The sequence below is a fragment of the Vombatus ursinus genome, unplaced genomic scaffold (assembly GCF_900497805.2).
Source record: "Vombatus ursinus unplaced genomic scaffold, bare-nosed wombat genome assembly UNPS02004704.1, whole genome shotgun sequence".
Taxonomy (NCBI): domain Eukaryota; kingdom Metazoa; phylum Chordata; class Mammalia; order Diprotodontia; family Vombatidae; genus Vombatus; species Vombatus ursinus.
In genome coordinates this window covers 512,661-523,871 of record NW_020944482.1, presented here as the reverse complement: position 1 = coordinate 523,871, position 11,211 = coordinate 512,661, and the positions used below count along the sequence as shown (strand labels likewise).

The window sequence follows — 11,211 nt, the reverse complement described above, 5'->3', positions numbered from 1 at the left end:
AGGGGGGTTGTTTTTTTTTTTTTTTTGTGACAACTCAGTCCACTTCAGCTAGATTATAAGAATTTGAGCGGTGGCTAGATTTTAAGAATCTAAGCCCCTTAATGGAGACAAGATGGACCTTATATACAGAAAGACTATGGAAGGGATCTAGGAGTGGCCAAGTAGTCTATGATGTAATAGAACTCCAGGGGTGGCCAAGGGAGAACGGACCAAGCTAGGGTTAAGGGTGGGAAATGTCTGGGGACTATACATGGAGAGGTAAGACAAAGGAAGGCCAGGCTAGGTTAACAGAATTGGGAGATTGGGTATAGCCACAATGAAAGGCCAGTTGATGGGATTATAGCCTCAGCGTGATGCAGTCTAGAGATTAGGGGTCCTGGCACCCCAAAATCACGATACCCGGGTCCTGCCCGAAAGAATTCGACCTAAGCCTTCTTGCAGCCAAAAACAAAGTTTATTGAACATTCGCCATATTATCTAGACTCTGAAGGAGTCTGAGCATCTATGGGCTATTGGCTAGATTGTGAAAATCTGAGCATCTTAATGGAGACTTCATGGACCTTATATACAGAATGACCTTGAGAGAGTGGCCAAGTAGTTCATGAGGTAATAGAATTCCCAAGGGTGGGAAATGGAGCCTAGGTGGGACCAGGGGTGGGAAGTGGTCTGGGGCCATTGGGAGGCAAGACAATAGAAGGGAGATTGGGTATAGTCACAATGGAAGACCAGTTGATGGAACTATAGCCTCGGGAACGCCAGAGATTTGGCCCTGTGGGAAAGTACAGAGTCCATGAGGTAATAAAAGAATTACCAAGGGTGGGAAATGTCTGGGGCCAGAGTTTTTCCTTTCTGGGGCTCAGATGCCAACCTCATCAAGGGGACCACCAGAGATTTGGCCATGTGGGAAAGTCCAGGGTTCTTCCTTTCTGGGGCCCAGATCCCAACCCTATCATATGGATTAATTCGAAAGTTGCATGATCTTGACCAGTAATGTCAAACTCAGATAGAAATGGGGCCCACTGTGATGCAGTTTAGGGGTTCAGGGGTCCTGGGACCCCAAAATCATAACATGTAGGTTCTGGCCCAAAGAATTCGACCCAAACCTTCTTTCAGCCAAAGATAAGGTTCATTTGTCATATTGGGCAGACTCTTAAGGATTCTGAACATTAATAAGCTATTGGCTTATTGGCTAGATTATAAGAATCCCAGCATCTTAATGGAGACAAGATGGACCTTATATACAGAAAGCCTGTGGGAGGGATCTAGGTGTGGCCAAGTAGTTTGGGGTGATGGGAGGAGGGACCTAAGGAGATCTGGATGGTAGTGGCCAGTAAGCTGGGGTGAATAGAACTCCTGGGACCTGGACAATGGAGCCTAGCCAGAATTAAGTGTGGGAAATGGCCAGGGGCCATTGGGAGGTAAGACAATAGAGGGGAGATTGGGTGTAGCCACAATGAAAAGCCAGTTGAAGGAATTATATCCTCAGGCAAATGCCAGAGATTTGGCCACTGGGAAAGTCCAGGGTTTTTCCTTTCTGGAGCCCAGATCCCAACCCCATCGAGTATACTATTCATAAAAATCCCTATGGGTCACATATTGACTTAGAAAACCACATATTAACATTTACGTTCTCTTGTGTTTTTTTTTTGTTAAATATTTTCCAATTAAATTTTACCCATGGTTTAAGCCACAATTGAGAGTTTTAGGATATGCATAGACTGAGTATTTGATACCTCTGGTCTAGATTTTCAAAGGAAACCATGAGAAAAAATACAAATGCAAGGGGCATACCCTGACCTCAGACAATATTATAAAGTGATAGCTATCAAAATTTATTTGATATTGGCAAAACAATAGCAACAACAAAAACAGACAATTAGATTAGTGGATCAAACTATAGAAGCAGGAAACAGAAATAATCATAAGATTGGTGTTCAAAATTGCTAAAAACACAGATTACTTAGGAAAGGATTCCCTATTTGAAAGTATATCAAAATAAGGTAAAAATGGATATATGACTTTAATGAAAAAGGTTATTTCGTTAAAGAATTATAACTAGATCAGATACCTTATGGTTGGGGGAGAAGTATTAACCGAATAAAATGTAGAGATATTTTTTTCTACAGAGGAATTAGGCAGTTTTTACGAAATAGTTTTTAAAAACGTTTGAATAAATAAAATCAGTGAACACAGAATTTAAAAAAGAACAGTTGGGTGGGGAAACTATTTGTTCATCAAATATGACTGATAACAATGTGCTGTCCTTAATAGAGGTAAGCATTATTTTTTTCTGTGCTGGTAGTTTGGGTTGGATATTGGAACAAATAGGATGTTTCTAAGTCATTCAGCATTTAACAAAAGGATATTTGCTTACCCATAGCAGAAAGATATTTAATATAGATAGGTTTGAGGGCACTTCACACTGATTTAACTGAGTGAATCTCCCTTGTCTGATTTACCACATCATGATCTACCAACTAAGCACCCCTGGTTCTCATTTTGACTGCTTTCTACTCAGGTAATGAGGAACCAATATCAACAGTCCAATCCTTTATTCCTCTGAGCCAGTCAAGTCTCTAGCCTGGCTTTGTGTCAGGGTAGGGTTTAGGATACTGTTCCTTCCACAAAAGGAAAGTATTTCCAGATCTAAACCTATAGTTCCTATCACACTCCATCCCTTGGTGGTAAAGGTCCTTAAGGTTTTCTAGTGTAGGTGTCTAACTAAACTGAGAGTTCAGCCTGAACCAGATTAAAATGTATTTGGGAAATCTTTAACAAAATAAATAAATAGCTGAATAAATAAATACAGTAGAGATGTTAATTTGTGATTTTCCAAGTCACTATGTAGCTGTTTCCATTTGAGTCTGACATTCACCTATTCTAGAGGACCTTCCACCACTTAAATGGCTTTAAGGGCTGTACTAGTCAGCCCTAACCTCCAGTATTCAAGAAATCTGCTACAAGCAGCATTAAAGAAATGGTTAAATGAACAAAACATGGTTCATGAACAAGACATAGATGCCCATTGTGTTCAAAACACTATGCTAAGCACTGGAAATACAAATGAAAAATTAAGTCTGTGCTGTCAAAGCCCTCATATTCTAATGGAGAAGACAATACATTTGGAAAGTTTTAGCTGCAAATCAGATGGAAAAGGCCCATGGATTGTCTTAGGATGTAGCAACAAAGGAGATGTTAATGCCTCTTCTTTAATATAATTTCCATTGATAAAACATCACTTTCTGATATTGAACCATTTGAATCATGTTGAACCATATAGCCAAGGAATTTGTTGGTAAGAAATTCTCTTTCGGGGTTTTCAGTAGCTGTGGCTATAAAGGAAGAGAAAAGCAAGCAGAAACATAACTTGATAAAACAAAAACAAAAAACAAAAAACATTTCCATGAAATAGTACCCAAAGCTGTGATGGTGTCTGGAAGAACCAAGTCTGAGGTCTTAAATAATCTGGTCTGTTTGGTAGTTGTTGATGCAGTTTAGGGGTTCCGGGGTCCTGGGACCCCAAAATCACAACACGTGGGTCCTGCCCGAAAGAATTCGACCCAAGCTTTCTTTCAGCCAAAGACAAAGTTTATTAGAACATCCATCATATTGGGCAGACTCTTAAGGAGTCTGAACATGGGTAAGGAGTGGCTGGATTATAAGAATCTCAGTTGTGGCTAGATTTTAAGAATCTAAGCATCCTAATGGGTACAAGATGGACCTTATATACAGAAAGACTGTGGGAGGGACCTAGGAGTGGCCAGTAAGCTGGGGTGAGCAGAACTCCTGGGACCTGAACCTTGGGGCCAAGGGAGAATGGAATCTGGCTAGGATTAAGTGTGGGAAATGGCCAGGGGCCATAGGGAGGTAAAACAATGGAGGGGAGATTGGGTGTAGCACAATGAAAGGCCAGTTGATGGGATTATAGCCTTAGGGGAACACCAGAGATTTGGCCATGTGGGAAAGTCCAGGGTTTTTCCTTTCTGGGGCCCAGATCCCAACCCCATCAGTTGTTGCCATATTTTTGTAGTGCACAGTAGTTTTCTCAATGTAAAAAGGTGTTCATAATCAGGAACAGCACCAGGAACATCAGGACCAAAGTAAAGATGATGACACTTCCTGCACAGTCATCTATCCTCATTCCAGGGCAGAGAGAATAGACCTGTATCACCAGTACATAACTAATGTTCCCTGGCCCACCAATTAGGACCTCCCCCTCTCTGGGATGTCCATAGGAGCAGAGAGAAATACATCTTTATCCCTTTCTTCTGTTAGGGCTGATTTTCATCTGTTTTTTTTTGCCATCAAGCCAAGCTCCCAAAAATGCCACCCCCTTTGTCATAGGAGTTGTACAATGGTCACTTGGTGTTGTGCTGACATTAATGTGGAGAGTCCAATCCATTTTACATTAGAGTAAGCAATGCAGTACAATGGACTTACCTTTTGCTACTCTACATGCCAGCTTTCACTGTACTGCTGTGAGCCAGTCTGCTGTCTGCTTCCATTAGGGTCTGAGGCTCTGCTCTCTTCTGTCTGCTGCTGCTATATCCCTTGCCTGTGTATACCACCCACTCAGCTCTTACCCTCTGAATCCAGGTAGGATAATTGCTATTGCAGGACAAATGGCCTTTGCTTTTATGCCCTATGTTGGGACAGAGTATTACTGTAGGCCTTGGCACTGCTGCGTCTAACTGCCCACTGTAGCAGGTCTGACGTAGTTCTGCCTGTGCAGAAGATTGCTGTTTGTGTTTAGCAGAAGCCCTATGGGTGCTGCTCTTGTTGGGTCTGGCTCTGGCTTCATCTCCTGGGGACAAAGACAGAAAGCAACACAAAAAGCTACAAAGTAGCTCCTCTAGGTCAGTGAATGTGTTCTATTTCCTACGTGCAAGAATTAGCCACATCTTCGGTTTGGGGAAGTGTCCCTGGGAATTATTTTGCCCTCCTCAGGGGCCCCTCCTGGGAGGCACTAACAGAATAGCAGTTTGCAGTTTGTATTTCTTTGTATTTGTAATTCTTGGGTGACAGTGGAAATTTAAATGGGATACAATTGGCACATCTGTGCATATTCTGAATTCCACAAATGTTGCTGGGCTTTTGGGACAATTCAGCTTTGTCCTCTCAAGTGTATCCCCCTATAACTTGCATCAAATCCAGGTGGCAAAATGTTGATTTGTCTTTTTAAATTCTAGATTAAACACAAACAAAATAAAAATCAAGTAGTTTGTTCAGCATTGTCCTTAAATAATCCTAAAATTCCATGAATCTCCTTTTCAAAGTTTTCTCACTCTTGGGGGTTCCTCATGCACTCTTCAGTGGCTTTCTATGCCCATTTATAATCGGAGGATTTAGAATTACTAGTTCTGCTGGGTTGTTGTTTCCAAAAGTCATTCAAAGCCAAACAGTTTACATAAAAATGACTTCCTTCTAAGTGGTGTGGCCCACCTTTACTTGCCTCCCCTGAGATAATTAGATGATTATGATCTTTGCTGAGATCCAGCATCCCTAGTTCTTTTAAATTTTTTCTTTTGTAAGGGGAGGAATTATCTCTTTCCCCATCCATCCCATTCAATTCCCTGGCTGCTTTGAAAACAGTTCTAAAGAGATCTAGTAGAATTTGGAGGAGGCTTTAAATTACCTGGCTGGGAGACCTAGTGCAGCTAGAGGGCACAAAATATACCTCAGCATACTCGCAATTCTGGCTTTTTTTTTATGAATGGCCACAATCTGTTTATTCTCATCCCTCAAGAATGTCCCTGTGGGGAGGGTGTATCACATTAAACTCCTACCATTTCTAGAGGCAATACCAAAAGCCAGGGCAGACTTCAGAAAAACCTGTGGAAAGACTTGTATCCAAAGACTGATGTTGAGTGAAGTGAGCAGAACCAGGAGAACGTTGTACACGGTAACAGCCACATTGTGTGATGACTAAGTTTGGTAGACTTAGCCCTTCTCAGCAATGCAAGGATCTAAGACATCTCCCGAAGTCTCATGATGCTATCTACATCCAGAGACAGAACTGTGGAGTTTGAATGCAGATTGAAGCATACTATTTGCTCTTTTTTCTCTTCTGTTTTCTTTTGTTTCCTCTTTTCTTGTGGTTCCTCCTATTGGTTCTAATTCTTCCTTACAACATGACTAATGCAAAAATATGTCTAATAGGAATGTATATGTGTAACTTAAATCAGATTGCATGCCATCTTGGGGAGGGAGGGGAGGAGGGAGCAGGAGAAAAATTTAAAGCTCAAAAGCTTATAGAAGTGATTATTGATAAATCAAAATAAATTAGTAAAAAAGAAGAAAAAAAAAGCACCCTGCCAGAAAGCATGAAGGCCAGGCTAGGTTCTCCTTCCGCTTCCTTGCCCATCTCAGGCTAAACCCTGAGTAATTTAGGTTCAACAGGTTGAACCTTTATCCTCTGAGCTAATCCAGTCTTCAAGTACATTTTAAAGAAATAAGAGAGATGAGGGGTTAGGAGAATGCTCCTCTACTGTTGAAATTTAGGGGTACTGGGAACCCCAAAATTCAAGGGCAGAAGAGGCAGGTGCTGCCTTGAATGAATTTGACTCAAGCCTTCTGTTAGTCAGAGACAAGGTTTATTAAAACACCGATTGAAGTGGGAAAGATTTTAAGAATCCATGCTATTGGCCAGATTTTAAGGATCTGAGCCTTTGTAATGAGAATACAACTGGGCCAGACTCTTAAGGTATCTGAGCCCTTTAATGGAGGCAAGATGGACCTTTTATACAGAAAAACTCTGGGAAGATCTGGATGGGACCTAGGAGGGTCTGGAGTGATTAGGAAGTAACAGAGAAGGACTTGGAAGGGCTGGATGCCCCAGGCGAACACCAGGGACCTGGGCAACGTGGTAAAGTCCAGGACCTTTTAGGAGTCCATCTTTAGTGTCCCATCACCACAACATATATAATATCCTTTAAATAAGCAGTCAAATCAATCAAAGTATTATTTTGTACTATATTCCAGGATATACAAGCATAAAAACATAAAGCAGCCCCTGCCCTCATGTGGTTTATGTTTGTAATTTGGACTCCCTTCTATGATGTAGATTTATGCACGGATTCATAGTGATTCTCCACTTAAAAGTATAGTTATAAAATTGCTCTTGCTCATGCCCCCAGGTTGAGAGAACTTTCTAATAGTGCGCTGGGTGTTGGACTTCTAGGCTTGTGCTAGGAAAGGTCTGTTTCTCCTCTACGGCTCTCTCATGCCACAGAGGGACACCGTGCAACATAAGAACAGGTTTGACCACGGGTATTTATGCAAAACAACCTAAAATTATTTGGCAGATCTATTCTTTACCAAATAAATTTAAGAAAAATACAAACAAATAAGGCTTGGGATAGGAAAAAGGGCCTGCCCATTGTTTATACTATATTGTCTCTGAGATAACTTCTAATGCTAGAATTATGTAATTTTATGATACAGAACTAAACTTGACATAGTTCAATATATTTTTTCAATATATTTTAATTTCTGTTGAAATTGATTTGGAATAAATGATGAATGCCAAAATTATAAAAATGCAATTTTTTTCAATACCCATACCCAAGTTTCTGGGAGTATTTAAATTGCCCTTGTTTGGTCAATGTGTTTCAACAGTGACTTGGAGCTCTGCTGAGCTATTGGCAGTTGTGGTTTAGCTAAATTTCTTGTGTATTTGACATCTATTAACGTATTGCTATCAATATGGATAATTAAAATTGGCAGTTCAACAGTCAGTGAACTTTTGGTTAGTGTTATATAATAGTTTTGCAATACTTGGTTTATTTTGCTAGATATAAAGACGTTGTTTTTGCCCTTTAGACTAAAGCTGCACAGATGATATCATTTCTTTGTAGTGGGTGACTGATTTTAATGGATGAGTTTCTGTGATTCAGGATCAGCAATTTGGAGCTGTAACCCAGCCATTGGATGAGAAGAAATATGCTTTCCCCAGCTTACTAGCTCAGCATTTCTCTTCTGAAAATAGTGACTTAGTTGGAGATGGGGTAGAAGAATATATTTAGCAGATCCATGCTGTTTCTCAGCCTTAATAAAAGTTGTTACTGTTCTTGTTTGGTCATTTTTCAGATGTGTCTAATTCTTTGTAACCCCATTTGGGGTTTTCTTGTCAAAGATACTAGAGTAGCTTGCCATTTCCTTCTCCAGCTCATTTTACAGATGAGGAAGCTGAGGCAAACAGGGTAAGTGACTTATCCTGGGTCACACAGCTAGTAAGTGTCTGAGGCCAGAGCAGGAAGATGAGTCTTTCTGACTCCCGACCCTGCACTGTGCCACCTGGCTGCCCTCATATTTTCCTTAATAAGAATAGCATGGCAATTATCATCAAAATGCTACATAAACATAAGTAGTCTTTATTATGTTTTTTCATTACCTCCATCCTTCAAGGATTACTGCCTTTGTGGGGGAAATTTAACCTTCTGTCTTGCAATTGGATTAATCATAAAAATGTAGATAAGGCCTTAGAGATCATTTCTTCCTGCCCCCTCATTTTACAGTGTGGAAATTAATGATGGGAGAGGTCACATCACATAGTAAAAAAAGAGCTGAACTTAAAATCATGAAAGACCTGGGTTCAAATCCTAATTTGCATATTTAACAGTTGTATGATTCTGGAAATCTCACCAAACTGCAATTTCTTCATATATAAAATGAGATAACATAACTTTTGGGATTCTTCCCAGTTCTAGATCTCTGTTTCTAAGAACCTCAGTAAATCTCAGTTTCCTTATCTGCAAGATGGAGTTATAATACTTGCCTTACCAACTTCTTAAGTGTCTTCTGAGGAAAGTACTCTATAAACCTAAAGTGGAATGAATTATTTATAATAATTTATCCAATATCATAATAAGTAGTAATTAGTAGAAATAAGTAGAATTAGTAGAACTTCTCCTGATTCTTCTTCTTAGTCAGTGCTCTGTTTTTCTGATTCAGTGCTTTTTCCACTGTGCCACCAAAGGGCAAATTCATAGTTTGACCATTGAGACAGTCATTATTGTGCTACATCTCAAGACAAAACTTTTCTGAGGACTCAATTAAATTCTTCCCTTTCATTTCAAGTTACCATCTTCTTTTCCTTTAACTTTTACTGCTTCATGAGATGTACTCAAAGGTACAAAGTAGATTTTTATATATTTCTGTAGAGAAAATATTAGTTAACACTAGTTAACAATGTCAGGTCTTTGGCATGAATTCAGCCCTTATCTGAAGGCACTTCCCTCCATGTTTATGTAGAGTGTATGTCCCTTCTGTTTACTATGTGTAATGCCAAGGTAGCAGCAAATTAGGGGCTTGCTTTTATCAGAATCTTCAAAGCAATCACCTTTAGTCAATCTTCCACACTTTCATAAAACACTACCACATTGAGTCCCTTTGAGTTAGGTTCTTTACTGGGTTTGCTGTCCTGTGATTATCATTCTTGGCCTGGCCTCACTCTCCATCTCCTAGTAGTTCAGTGATTTAATCAACTGGTGTAAGAACTGCCAAAGATGATGATTTCTTTTATCTTTGGCAGTTCCTGACTCTGGAGAATAATTGAGAAACCCATTTACCGGTCAATATGCTAATTGACAGCTAGGTGGGCTAGAGTACTGGGCCTAGTATCTGGACAATCTGAGTTCCTCCAGCTTGCTAATTCTTGCTGTGTAACACCAGCAAGTCATTTATCCTCTGTCTGCCTCTATTTCCTTAACTGTAAAATAGGGATCATAATAATGCCTACCTTTCAGTGATGTTGTAAGAATCAAAGGAGATAATATTTGTAAAGCATTTAGCTCAATGCTTGGCAGATAGTAGACACACTTAATAAATGCCTTTTCCCTTTTCTTGTTCCCTTCTCTTATTTCTCTGAAAATACGTCCGAAACAGGTCTCCTCACACCCTAGTCAGGTGTAGGCAAAGTAACTTTCTAATTACTCACTTCCTGATGTGGATTGTGTGGAACCATTGAAGAGGCGGGTTCCATCTGTGCATATGGTAGTCACCCTGTATTTGATAGAAACTCAGTTCCTACCTTAGCAGGTCACAAAATAAGAATACCCTCTGGGACAGAAAACTTTTTAAAACAATTCCAAGCACATGTGCCACCTACTATAATAGCTACCAAGGATGATAAACCTCTATATAGTCAAGTTCACTAGTAAGTAACTTTGGGTTAAATAAATCACATATGTAGAGATTGATTACTCTATACCATTCCATAATTGCAGCATGATCGTAGGTAATAACAACCCCCTTCTCTCCAAGTAACCTGAATCTTTAGAAAACTGTAAAGCTTGTGGGACAGTTTCAGAATTGAGTAGGACCAGGAAACCTATGTATACCATCTGGATTCTTCCCTGAACTAAGTCAGGTTCCCAGTATACCAGAGAGGTACTTCTACAAATTCTGACACATTTTTGCAGCCTCCTCTGGGTCTGGCCTAAGTCTAAGGTAGTTGTACCTTTGTGCTTACCCCTTGAGCTTATTCTTACCATGATTTAAACCCCAGAAAAAAAAAGTTCAGGGGTGCAGACTTGGTTGTCTAGCAAACATATTTAGATTTTTGGGTAAGTTGTAATAACAAAACAATATAGAAGAAGCTGATTTATGTTTTAGATGTATTAGGAAGATTCTGCCTACAGCAAAAGTTTGGAACCAGATTAAAATGTAATTGGGAAATGTTTAATGAAATAAATAAAAATACAATAAAATAGAGATAATATCACATTTTAAAACTAGGTCAATATGTAGTCCACAGGGATCCTTATATATGGATTAGTGGCCCCATTTCTACTTGAGTTTGAAATCACTGACCTACAACTTTCAGGTTCTGACAACAGAATTAATTGAAATATTTCTTTGGAATTTTCATGAGAAAAAAAATTTCCTTTTTCTTTTTCTAGTTTGCACCTTGATAAAAAATTTGTCACTTTCCAAAATGCCTTTTCAAGGTGATCCTATAATTGGTAAGTAATTTTTTTCACTTCGACTTGTAGCTTTCAATCATTGTAGTTTATTTTGCTAGTTTATTATCTATTTATTCTCCTATTCATTCTCCATTGCTGTCAAATCATGTAACCAGAAATGCATCTGTTAGGTCAAGGTCATAGGAATTTTCCATTTTAAAATTTGAAGGGGTATTTTGGGAAAGTAGTGGAATGTTAGACCCTAGAGAAATCCACATACTTCACAAATACTCCAGTTTTTCTCTAA

At 39.4% G+C, this 11,211-nt stretch overlaps 1 protein-coding gene across 1 annotated transcript in view; it reads left to right on the top strand.

The window, feature by feature from the left end:
• TBCD (tubulin folding cofactor D) overlaps nucleotides 1–11,211 on the top strand; it is a 445,631-nt gene that overhangs the window by 291,157 nt on the left and 143,263 nt on the right. The window contains exon 22 of the mRNA XM_027840857.1: nucleotides 10,902–10,964. Within this exon, the coding sequence (XP_027696658.1) occupies nucleotides 10,902–10,964 (63 nt within the window). The remainder of the gene's footprint in view (nucleotides 1–10,901; nucleotides 10,965–11,211) is intronic.